Source organism: Ranitomeya variabilis, chromosome 5, assembly GCF_051348905.1.
Source record: "Ranitomeya variabilis isolate aRanVar5 chromosome 5, aRanVar5.hap1, whole genome shotgun sequence".
Lineage (NCBI taxonomy): Eukaryota > Metazoa > Chordata > Amphibia > Anura > Dendrobatidae > Ranitomeya > Ranitomeya variabilis.
In genome coordinates, this window is record NC_135236.1 from 383645007 (window position 1) to 383658422 (window position 13416).

The 13416-nt window shown below is 43.0% G+C and overlaps 1 protein-coding gene across 4 annotated transcripts in view; it reads right to left on the reverse strand.

The window, feature by feature from the left end:
- Positions 1-461: 461 nt before the first annotated feature.
- Positions 462-13416, reverse strand: part of ST7 (suppression of tumorigenicity 7) — a 184695-nt gene continuing 171740 nt past the window's right edge. For 2 of the 4 annotated variants that reach the window (XM_077265011.1, XM_077265012.1), the window contains exons 13-15: positions 2318-2410; positions 1103-1242; positions 462-971 (exon numbers count right to left, since the gene is read on the reverse strand). In XM_077265011.1, the coding sequence (XP_077121126.1) occupies positions 876-971; positions 1103-1242; positions 2318-2410 (329 nt within the window). In that variant the 3' untranslated portion in view covers positions 462-875. The remainder of the gene's footprint in view (positions 972-1102; positions 1243-2317; positions 2411-13416) is intronic. The other 2 variants (XM_077265009.1, XM_077265010.1) reach the window with 2 other exon arrangements.

Here is a 13416-nt window from a genome sequence, read left to right on the forward strand (position 1 = left end):
ATGCATAATTGTTCATCTTCTTAAAGTTTATATTCAGTTTAACTACCATCACCAATTGAATGAATGCAAATAAAGCCAAAATTTGGATCAGTGTAAAAAATTGAATTAAGTCCATTGCGATTCAGGACATGAAAAGGCAGTGGGGGCAATTTATCAAGACCTGCCATCCTCTTGCTGGGGCGTTTTGGAGCAGATGCTCCTGATTTATTGAGAAGCTCATGCCTTAGTGAATCAGGTGCGGTGCATAGTGGCATGTACCTGCTATGTATGCCTTATCACAAATATTAATCCAGCTGTCATTTGTCATGAATTTGACCAGCGGGGGCCACCATGTGCCTGTCCCAGCTCTGCCTAGTTTGTTGGAGCTGGAGTGAGAATGGTATGAAAACAAGTTGCATTTCTTGCGTAATCTCGTTCTGCGCAATAAAATGCAACTTTTCATAGAGTTTTTTTTTTTTTTTAAAGAGAAATCTGGCCGTAAAGTTTTGATGAATCGCCCTCAACATACGTATGATACATAAAAAAGAAGCTTTCTTACGGTCTTGTTCTGGTTTCATTTTGTTACTACTTTTTCCTTCCATTCCCAAAGTGCAAAAATCATAGTTGTTGCTTAGTGAAACGACCTGGTAGCTAGGAATGGATACAGGAGAGGCAGGTGGTGATCGTTCTGCTGCCATACACAAAACTTTATTTTAAAGAATTGTTTTTTTCTCCTTCTTTTCTGAAGGTAAAATATAATTAAACATAATGGTTTTCCCCATTTACAACAAAACAGTTTGTATATGAGAACAGACAGTCTAGTCATGAATAGTTCTTTGTCATGTCATGCTTTGTCGCTGGCAGCCATGATGTTAATCTTTAATGCTGCAGGATCCTCAAATTCGTGTCAGTTGGTGCCACAAGCTGGATGGGAGGATGCTTTCCACTTTCTCCATAACGAAGTTTAAAGGTGCAAACAATGTGCTCAGGAACTATGGAAGATAAAGAATGATCAGCCACATTCCCTATGCGTTATGTTACGTACAGAACATTTACATGCGGTTTGCTTGACCGGAAATTAGTGAGAACTTTATTGCTGACAGAGTAGGAGTTTGATACTTACCGCTTTTGCAAATACTCCCATAAGCTCTGGGAACTGATGTGTAAGAAGAGCCAACATGGCTGTGAAGGAGCACAACCCAGCTGTGAAGAGTATGAAGAAAGGAAGCTCTTTCTTTGGATATACTGAGACTTCATGAAATGCTGTAAGTGAAAATGAATAGTTAGTGCTTTGTGAAACCCATGCAGACAGCACGCTGCCATCACTGCGGGTGTAAAGTCATAGAGCACGCATACACATCAGTATGTCTGACTGTCCGCTCCCACTGCTGTGCATGCATGGAGCACAACATTAATAGTAACCCTACATGAAGAAAGCAAAAACAAAAACCTGTGGATGAATAGCTGATTTCAGCCTCTACCACAGACAGTATAAATTGAGTGCTCCTTAAAGGGAATCTGTTAGTAGTTCTTGCTATGTAGCTGAAGACAGCATGCTGTAGACCAACTCCGATCCTCCAGAGCCACCAACAGGTCATGTTTTCAGGATTTCCTTAGTATTGCACAGGTGATAATTGCTTCACCTGGAAAGGCAAGCATTCAATCACCTGTGTAATACTAAGGAAATCCTGAAAACATGACCAGTTGGTGGCTCTTGAGGACCGGAGTTGGGGAACATGCTGTAGAGGTTAAAAAACACTGATGAGAGACATTCCTGAAATCTAGCTTCAAGCTGTTTATTTGCAATTATTATTTTTAGCACCCGGAGCTTAAGAAACAATTGCCTGCTAGTCCAACTCCGCCCCTTTCTGCAATAAGCAGCTCATGGTTTATAGCTATTGGATATAAAGAGCCTGGTGTGGGTGAGGTTAGCTTCCTCAGCTCTGCTTCATTGATAAATCGAAAAACACAGTTTACTGGGTGCAGCCATTCTGACACATTGTTGGATATAGGGTCTCCTTGCCTATATCATGCTGCTCTCAGATGAGGTTGCAAAAACCTGCTGACGGATTCCCATCAAGTTCTACTCAGATATCAGTGATTTTTCATGTACATTTTTTTTTTTTTTGAGTACAGATGTCAATATTTTTTTGGATTAGTTTTCAAAAATGGGAATCTGGCACTCGATCAAATGTAATTTATTCACTCCAAGAACTGTGTATCTACAGATTTTTTTGACGTTTCAGTCTCACTGACCCTCATCAGATATATACATTTCAGTATGCATACTGCTCCTGAACATGTATGTGCAGCTAAATGCATAAAACAATGTACTTACAAGGAAGCAATTCTCTGTCGGCGGTTTCTGTGCAAATAGGGTATGGGTAAAAAAGGTGACCTTTTTCCAGTGGATATGGGATCATTCTGAATGCTGTAAAGACAAGGCACATACATTTTAAAAAAAGTTCTAGAATGATACAGAATGTTAATATAATAAAATAGTGACTGCTTCCAAAAATTTAGATATTGATCATCATGAAGTTATGCTGTTCTGCTTTGTACACGGCTTAGATGTGACCGCTACTGGAAACAGCTGATCAATGGGGGCATCGGGTGTTGGCTCCCCTCTATTCGGATATTGATGACATAAGGATCAATCATCATTGTAGTGTAAAACCTTCTAAGTTTGATTACGCTTTTAGAAAACTTTGACTGTGTCAGAAGTTTTGATTAGTGAGGGAGACTGTAGAGACATCACTAGTTGCTAAAAACAAGGGACAGATGTTCTCAACCGAGCTCTACTCTCCTCAAAGATGGAAACAGGGCTCAAAATGTCCATGGAGCAATTCTTCTCTCATAGAAAAGCACTGATCGGTGGAACACTTCCGCTCTGTCCATTTAGCAATTTTGGGGTTTTATTTAAGTTTTTAACCAAAGATTTTCTAGAAGTGCACCTATTCTTTCAATATCAACCTCCAGGATACGTACATTTAGGTTATTAAAGAAGAATATACAAGAACAGTTTGGCCACATGTAGCTCCTGTTCACAAACAGTCAGTATATGGTAGGACCAAGAAACCCTAAGTGTTACATACATAGCAGCAAACCTAGAAGATAATCAGTTCATTTCCAGCTACAGACACAGGAATTCACACTACTAATCCCAGGACTGATCTTTGATGTGCATATTACCACATTGTCTGTCAACATACAGATTTGTTTTAGCCACAAGATGTAACAAGACCAAGCCCCGATTCACAGAGAGCGTCAGGGTCTTACTAACAGATGGCATTTATTTTGGTACATAAATCATGGACGTCTGAAATGTATTGAGGAAATAAAACCAGCGTGTGCAGGATTTGATCAGTTACAGCTGAATAATTTAACACAGACTGTAGGTTAGTGTCCTGCATATTTGATATCTAATGTAACAAGAGCTGGGATATCTTCAGAGTGATTCTACTTTTATCAATTTTACAAGAAATCCCCATGGCCTTCAAAGTCACATTGTTCCACTTTAATATTTCAACAGTTGTAAGTGGTGTGAGAATGGCTGTCGTATTACACCACATGAACACGATAGGAAGCCCAGCACAAAAGTCAGTCCTACCATTGTTTCATAGTAATAAGATTTCTTCAGTACACTGCTCTCCTAAAGATTTTATATGAAAAAGTGAATATTCCTAATATTCCTACCAATATGAAAAGTATAGTAGATTAGAGACCTCAGATATCGTTGGGTCATTGTGTAATGATGAGCAGAACATATGTGAGTGACTTTACCGAGGTTTCAAATACAGTTGCTAAAAAGTAAGTCAATCTTTTGGAACTACATGAATTTCCGCACTGATACTAATAACACACCAACAGCTATATTATCCATGTATTTCTTTTGAGCACAATGAGTAAACATTCTCAGCGCAGGGTGAAAAACTAAGTGACGCCTTGCGTTTCATAACATGGATATCCTCCTTCAGAATCCATCACCTCCACCAAACATTTCCTAACTGCTAATAAAGTTTCACAATGTTCAGAAAGTAATTTTCAGGGTAGACTGGTTTAAAATTCAATTAGTTTATCAAGAATTCTGGGATGCCTTGCATAAGCAACCATCTTTAGGCCATGCTAGAGCATTTCGATAGATTTAAAAAGGGTCAGTACTTGACCTTTTAAAAACAAGTAAATCACTTTCAGAATGGAACAAAATAATTTGTATGCCTTGGATCAATGCCTTTGTTCATCACCCAATGTTTCTTAATGAATTGCTGCCCTTAAATTCCTTCCCCCCCCCCCCCCCCCCCCCCGATCACAAAGTGTCTGGGTCTTGAGGCACCAAAGCAGCCCTAAACCCTACTGCTTCTTCCACTAGGCTTCACATTTGGAATGAGGCTGGGTGAGGTTGTGCATTTGTGCTATATGTTATAAATCTTGAATACAAAACTCCCAAATACATTTTGTGAGCGCACGAGGTCTGGCAGTAAATATGCCAAAAGACCCCGACCTCACCAAATCAGCTCAAAACAAACCATGCCAAAAGGAGAAAAATTCAGAGCAATGATTTATAAAACAAAACTTTAATTGCCATAAATAGTACAAAAATATATATCAAAACATTACATTATTTAATGACTAGAGCACAGGATGAATGTCCCAGGAATGCTGGAAAAGCGCCCATCCCCCCACTCCCCCAGAGGTATATACCCTTGTAATGGTATGCATAAGGAAAAGCACCTACACTATCCAACCAAGGTCACCCCAAAACAGTGGGATTCTATAATAATGCCATTAAGTATGGTGGTGGAAAAAAGGTGCTAGCACTTACCACTACACAGAGGTAGGAGGGGGCGGTCGGGCGATGGGTATAACATACCCATATATACAAGGGTATATACATCTGGGGGAGTGGGGGGATGGGCGCTTTTCCAGCATTCCTGGGACATTCATCCTGTGCTCTAGTCACTAAATAATGTAATGTTTTGATATATATTTTTGTACTATTTATGGCAATTAAAGTTTTGTTTTATAAATCATTGCTCTGAATTTTTCTCCCTTTTGGCATGTTATAAATCCTGTGGTTGCCTTGGTCTATCTGGATCTTCTGCAGCGACTCTAGGGTTCTTTCTAACCCCTTTAAGGTTGTTAAGCTACAAGTGCTTCTCGCTAAAGTAAAATATCATCAAAAAGTTAAATTTATTTAAGTTCTTCAATACAAAAAGTGAAACTCATTATACAGAGTCATTACAAACAGTGATCTATTTCAAGTGTTCATTTTCTGTTAATGTTGATGATTATGGCTTACAGCCAATGAAAACCCAAAAGTCATTCTCATTAAATTAGAATAATCAACAAAAAACACCTGCAAAGTCTTCCTAAGCATTTAAAAAGGTCTCTTAGTCTATTTCAGTAGGCTCCACAAACATGGGGAAGACTACTGACTTGACAGATGTCCAGAATGCAGTCATCTAATGAGAACAAAAACAAGGAGCGCAAAATGTGTAAGTCTGGCAATTTAATGAATTATCAAACGAGCCAAGTGGCCACTCACCTAATTGGGTTGTGCACCCCTGCACAACCCCAGTTTGCACTTGAAGGGATGTGTTATGACCCCAATGGCAGAGGGTCTCTGAAATATTTACTAAGTCTGCAAACACAAAAAACCAGCTCATAGGGCAGTGGTAACTGAGCTGACCATATATCTAATCCTAGCACCACAAATAGCAGCAGCCGGGGAACGTGCCTACGTTGGTTCTAGACGTCTCGCGCCAGCCGGAGAACTAACTAACCCTAGAAGGGAAAAGAAAGACCTTTCTTGCCTCCACAGAAAAGACCCCAAAAGTTAAATACAAGCCCCCAACAAATAACGGTGAGGTAAGAGGAAAAGACAAACGTAAGAATGAGCTAGGTATTTAGCAAAGAGAGGCCCACTAGCTAATAGCAGAATATAGTAAGATGACTTATATGGTCAAAAACCCTATCAAAAAATCCACGCTGGATATTCAAGAACCCCCGAACCGTCTAACGGCCCGGGGGGAGAACACCAGCCCCCCTAGAGCTTCCAGCAAAGTCAGGAATCACATTTAGTACAAGCTGGACAAAAATAAGAGCAAAGCAAATAACCAAAAAACAAAGAAGCAGGACTTAGCTTAATTTTGCACGAACCAGGACAGCAGACAGGAGCAAACAGAAAGGATCTGATTACAACGATGCCAGGCACTGGACTAAGGATCCAGGAAGTTTATATAGCAACACCCCTGGACTAACGACCCAGGTGGGTGCCAAACTGAGGAAAGACAATCCCAGAGTCATATCACTAGTAACCACAAGAGGGAGCCAAAAAGTCTAATTCACAACAGTACCCCCCCCCCCTTAAGGAGGGGTCACCGAACCCTCACCAAGACCACCAGGGTGATCAGGATGAGCAGCGTGAAAGGCACGAACTAAATCAGCCGCATGCACATCAGAAGCAACCACCCAGGAATTATCCTCCTGACCATAGCCCTTCCACTTGACCAGATACTGAAGCCTCCGTCTGGAGAGACGAGAATCCAAGATCTTCTCCACCATGTACTCCAACTCGCCCTCAACCAACACCGGAGCAGGAGGCTCAACAGAAGGAACCACAGGTACAACGTACCGCCGCAACAAAGACCTATGGAACACGTTGTGAATGGCAAACGACACCGGAAGATCCAAGCGAAAGGACACAGGATTAAGGATTTCCAATATCTTGTAAGGACCGATGAAGCGAGGCTTAAATTTAGGAGAGGACACCTTCATAGGAACAAATCGAGAAGACAGCCATACCAAATCCCCAACACGAAGTCGGAGACCCACACCACGGCGGCGGTTGGCAAAACGCTGAGCCTTCTCCTGTGACAACTTTAAGTTGTCCACCACATGATTCCAGATCTGCTGCAACCTATCCACCACAGAATCTACCCCAGGACAGTCAGAAGGCTCCACATGTCCCGAGGAAAAACGAGGATGGAAACCAGAGTTGCAGAAAAATGGCGAAACCAAAGTAGCGGAACTAGCCCGATTATTAAGGGCAAACTCAGCCAACGGCAAGAAGGTCACCCAATCATCCTGATCTGCCGAAACAAAACACCTCAAATAAGCCTCCAGAGTCTGATTAGTTCGCTCCGTTTGTCCATTAGTCTGAGGATGAAAGGCAGACGAAAATGACAAATCAATGCCCATCCTAGCACAAAAGGATCGCCAGAACCTGGAAACAAACTGGGATCCTCTGTCAGACACAATATTCTCAGGAATGCCGTGTAAACGAACCACATTCTGAAAGAACACAGGAACCAAATCGGAAGAGGAAGGCAGCTTAGGCAAAGGCACCAAATGGACCATTTTAGAAAAGCGATCACATACCACCCAGATGACAGACATGCCCTGAGACACCGGGAGATCTGAAATGAAATCCATGGAAATGTGTGTCCAAGGCCTCTTCGGGACAGGCAAGGGCAAGAGCAACCCGCTGGCACGAGAACAGCAAGGCTTAGCTCGAGCACAAGTCCCACAGGACTGCACAAATGACCGCACATCCCGTGACAAGGAAGGCCACCAAAAGGACCTAGCCACCAGATCTCTGGTGCCAAAAATTCCCGGATGCCCTGCCAACACCGAGGAATGAACCTCGGAAATGACTCTGCTGGTCCACTTATCAGGAACAAACAGTCTGTCAGGTGGACAAGAGTCAGGTCTACCAGCCTGAAATCTCTGCAACACACGTCGCAAATCAGGAGAAATGGCCGACAAGATAACTCCCTCTTTAAGAATACCAACTGGTTCTGCGACTCCAGGAGAGTCAGGCACAAAGCTCCTTGAAAGAGCATCAGCCTTCACATTCTTTGAACCTGGTAAATACGAGACCACAAAGTCAAAATGGGAGAAAAACAATGACCAGCGGGCCTGTCTAGGATTCAGGCGTTTAGCAGACTCGAGATACATCAAATTTTTGTGATCAGTCAAGACCACCACACGATGCTTAGCACCCTCGAGCCAATGACGCCACTCCTCAAATGCCCATTTCATGGCCAGCAACTCCCGATTGCCAACATCATAATTCCGCTCAGCAGGCGAAAACTTCCTAGAGAAGAAAGCACATGGTCTCATTACCGAGCAACCAGGGCCTCTCTGCGACAAAACGGCCCCTGCCCCAATCTCAGAAGCATCCACTTCGACCTGAAAGGGAAGTGAGACATCAGGCTGGCACAAAACAGGCGCCGAAGTAAACCGGCGCTTCAACTCTTGGAACGCCTCCACGGCTGCAGGAGCCCAGTTAGCAACATCAGAACCTTTCTTGGTCATATCCGTCAAAGGTTTAACAACGATAGAAAAATTAGCGATAAAACGACGGTAGAAGTTAGCAAAACCCAAGAACTTCTGAAGACTCTTAACTGACGTGGGTTGAGTCCAATCATGAATAGCTCGGACCTTGACTGGGTCCATCTCCACAGCAGAAGGGGAAAAAATAAACCCCAAAAAGGGAACCTTCTGTACTCCAAAGGGACACTTTGAGCCCTTAACAAACAAAGCATTCTCACGCAAAACCTGAAACACCATCCTGACCTGCTCCACATGTGAGTCCCAATCTTCAGAGAAAACCAGAATATCATCCAGATAAACAATCATAAATTTATCCAGATACTTCCGGAAAATATCATGCATAAAGGACTGAAACACTGAGGGAGCATTAGAGAGCCCAAAAGGCATCACCAAGTACTCAAAATGACCTTCGGGCGTATTAAATGCTGTCTTCCATTCATCTCCTTGCTTAATGCGCACAAGGTTGTACGCACCACGAAGATCTATCTTGGTGAACCACTTGGCACCTTTAATCCGGGCAAACAAGTCCGACAACAGAGGCAAAGGATACTGAAATTTAACAGTGATTTTATTCAGAAGCCGATAGTCAATACAAGGTCTCAAAGATCCGTCCTTCTTGGCCACAAAAAAGAATCCCGCACCAAGAGGGGAAGAGGATGGACGGATATGCCCCTTCTCCAGAGACTCCTTGATATACGAACGCATTGCGGCATGCTCAGGTACAGACAGATTAAATAGTCTTCCCTTAGGAAATTTACTACCTGGAATCAAATCTATGGCGCAGTCACAGTCCCTATGAGGAGGCAGAGCACTGGACCTGGACTCGCTGAATACATCCTGATAATCAGACAAATACTCAGGAACTTCCGAAGGAGTAGAGGAAGCAATAGACACCGGCGGGGAATCAGCATGAATTCCCTGACAGCCCCAACTTGACACAGACATTGCCTTCCAATCCAAGACTGGATTGTGGTTCTGTAACCATGGCAGACCTAAAACGACCAAATCATGCATTTTATGCAGAACAAGAAAACGAATCACCTCCCGATGTTCAGGAGTCATGCACATGGTTACCTGCGTCCAAAACTGCGGTTTATTTTCCGCCAATGGCGTAGCATCAATACCTCTAAGAGGAATAGGATTTACCAACGGTTCAAGAACAAAACCACAGCGCTTGGCAAATGACAGATCCATAAGACTCAGGGCAGCACCTGAATCCACAAACGCCATAACAGGGTAAGAAGACAATGAGCAAATTAAAGTCACAGACAAAATAAATTTAGGTTGCAAATTACCAATGGCGACAGGACTAACAACCCTTGTTAGGCGTTTAGAGCATGCTGATATAACATGTGTAGAATCACCACAGTAAAAACACAACCCATTCTGACGTCTATGATTTTTCCGCTCATTTCTAGTCTGAATTCTATCACATTGCATTAAATCAGGTGTTTGTTCAGACAACACCACCAGAGGATTAGCGGTTTTGCGCTCCCGCAAACGCCGGTCAATTTGAATAGCCAGCGCCATGGAATCATTCAGACTTGTAGGAATGGGGAAACCCACCATCACATTCTTAATGGCTTCAGAAAGGCCATTCCACTGAGTAAGCACGGACCATTTCTGAAATTTTTGGCAATACACTTCAGCTTCATCCTGGCCCTGAGAAATAGCCAGCAAGGCTTTTTCTGCCTGAACTTCAAGTTTGGGTTCCTCGTAAAGCAATCCGAGCGCCAGAAAAAACGCATCAATATTTGCCAATGCCGGATCTCCTGGCGCTAGCGAGAAAGCCCAATCCTGAGGGTCGCCCCGTAAAAAAGAGATAACAATTTTAACTTGCTGAGCTGAATCTCCAGATGAACGGGGTCTCAGAGATAGAAACAATTCACAATTATTCCTGAAATTCCTAAACTTAAATCGGTCTCCAGAAAACAGTTCAGGAATAGGTATTTTAGGTTCAGACATTGGACTACTGGTAACAAAATCTTGTATGCCCTGCACACGAGCAGCAAGCTGGTCTACACTTGTAATCAAGGTCTGGACATTCATGTCTGCAGCAAGCACAAGCCACTCAGAGGTAAAGGGGAGGAAGAGAGGGAAAAAAAAACAAAACTCAGAATTTCCTTTCTTATTATCCCACTTCTGCAATGCATTAAACATTCAATGTTGGCCTGGCATACTGTTATGACCCCAATGGCAGAGGGTCTCTGAAATATTTACTAAGTCTGCAAACACAAAAAACCAGCTCATAGGGCAGTGGTAACTGAGCTGACCATATATCTAATCCTAGCACCACAAATAGCAGCAGCCGGGGAACGTGCCTACGTTGGTTCTAGACGTCTCGCGCCAGCCGGAGAACTAACTAACCCTAGAAGGGAAAAGAAAGATCTTTCTTGCCTCCACAGAAAAGACCCCAAAAGTTGGATACAAGCCCCCAACAAATAACGGTGAGGTAAGAGGAAAAGACAAACGTAAAAATGAGCTAGGTATTTAGCAAAGAGAGGCCCACTAGCTAATAGCAGAATATAGTAAGATGACTTATATGGTCAGCAAAAACCCTATCAAAAAATCCACGCTGGATATTCAAGAACCCCCGAACCGTCTAACGGCCTGGGGGGAGAACACCAGCCCCCCTAGAGCTTCCAGCAAAGTCAGGAATCCCATTTAGTACAAGCTGGACAAAAATAAGAGCAAAGCAAATAACCAAAAAACAAAGAAGCAGGACTTAGCTTAATTTTGCACGAACCAGGACAGCAGACAGGAGCAAACAGAAAGGATCTGATTACAACGATGCCAGGCACTGGACTAAGGATCCAGGAAGTTTATATAGCAACACCCCTGGACTAACGACCCAGGTGGGTGCCAAACTGAGGAAAGACAATCCCAGAGTCATATCACTAGTAACCACAAGAGGGAGCCAAAAAGTCTAATTCACAACAGGGATGATCTCTAAGGACCGTTGAAAACTGCTGTCCACCACCACTGCTGGCCAGTACTTCCGGGTTCTGGTCACGTGATCAGGGAACAGGATACGCGTCACTGCAGGTCCTGAAGCTGGGAAGTGGGAATCCAGTATTGCCCGGACACCGCAGGTCCTAAAGTTTCTCAAACGTACTGACTTGTGCTCGTAGCTGCTCTTGCCGCAAACCCCCAGGAGGAGGGACATGACAAGATGAAGGAAAAAGGTTCTAGCGTTCTGTGGAGCACCAAGATAAAGGGATAAATGTAGGAACAGAAAGCTGGTTAACAAACCTTTATTAACCCTTCGATGTCCACAATGCGTTTCTATAGCATAACACTATCTTCATCATTTTTGTACCACCTGATGAAGATAGTGTTATGCTATCGAAACGTGTTGTGGAGATCGAAGGGTTAATAAAGGTTTGTCAACAAGCTTGCTGTCCCTACATTTTCCCTTATCTCAGGGCTCCACAGACTGCTACAACCTTTTTCCTCCATTAGAAGGCAGTCATTGACATACTCCACAAGGAGGGCAAGCCACAAAAAGGTCATTGCTAAAGAAGCAGGCTTTTCACAGAGTGCTGTATCCAAGCATATTAATTGAAAGTTGAGTGGAATGAAAAAGTGTGGTAGAAAAAGGTGCCCAAGCAACCGGGATAACCGCAGCCTTGAAAGTATTGTTAAGAAAAGGCCTTTCAAAATTTTTGGCGAGATTCACAAGGAGTGGACTGCTGCTGGAGTCATTGCTTCAAGAGCCACCACACACAGATGTATCCAGGACATGGGCTACAAGTGTCGCATTCCTCGTGTCAAGCCACTCATGACCAATAGACAACGCCAAAAGCGTCTTACCAGGACCAAGGAGAAAAAGAACTGGACTGTTGCTCAAGTGGTCCAAGAAATGGTTTTCAGATGAATGTAAATTTTGTATTTCATTTGGAAATCAAGGTCCCAGAGTCTGGAGGAAGAGTGGAGAGGCACACGATCCAAGCTGCTTGAAGTCTAGTATGAATTTTTCCACAATCAGTAATGGTTTGGAGAGCCATGTCATAGAAGTGTAGGTATACTCAGTTTTATCAAGACCAAAGTCAGCACAGCCGTCTACCAGGAAATTTTAGAGCACTTCATGCTTCCCTCTGCCGACAAGCATTTTGGAAATGGAAATTTCATTCTCCAGCAGGACTTGGTACTTTTGGCAGTGTGGACAGGTGTCAATACCTGGCTTAAAAACAGTATCACTGTGCTTGATTGGCCAGCAAACTCGCCTGACCTTAACGCCATACAGAATCTATGGGGAATTACTCCAGACCCAACAATGCAGATGAGTTGAAGGCTGCTATCAAAGCAACATAGTCTTCCATAACACCTCAGCAGTGCCACAGGCTAATCGTCTCCATACCACGCCACATTGATCTAGTAAATGATGCAAAAGGAGCCCCAAGTATTGAGTGCATTTACTGAACATACATTTCAGTAGGCCAACCTTCCGGATTTTATAATAATTTTTCAAGCTGGTGTTATAAAGTATTCTCATTTACTGAGATAGTAACTTTTGGGTTTTCATTGGCTGTAAGCCATAATCATCAACATTAACAAAAATAAACACTTGAAATAGAGCACTCTGTTTGTAATGACATAGAATATATGAATTTCACTTTTTGTATTGAAGAACCGAAATAAATTAACTTTCTGATGATATTCTAGTTTTGTGAGAAGCACTTGTAACTCCAAAGTGCACCAAAACAGGGTGCAAACTCCTAGGGAGAATAGACAAAGTGTATACAAGTGGAAAAAGTTCAGGATTGTTTGGCCAACTCTGGATTCATGTACACTCAGGTAAAACATTTAGCAATATTTTCGTAGACTGTTCAAGATTAAGGGGGTTGTCCACTACTATAACAACCCCTTCCTAATCTGAATGTTTTCCTGTGTTACCTGTGTTAAAATAAAGACATATACTCGCCTCTGGTACAGCGGTGTCTCCACTCACATTCCTGGGGCTCACGTGAAGTTGTGTCACGAGAGCCCTGCGCCAAATCAGAGCCGGCGTCACCATCTCTACCTTCGGACAAATCAAACATCAAGAGGAAGGGAGAGACCAGATGCAGCCCTGACTTCCTCTTGATGTTCAATTAATCC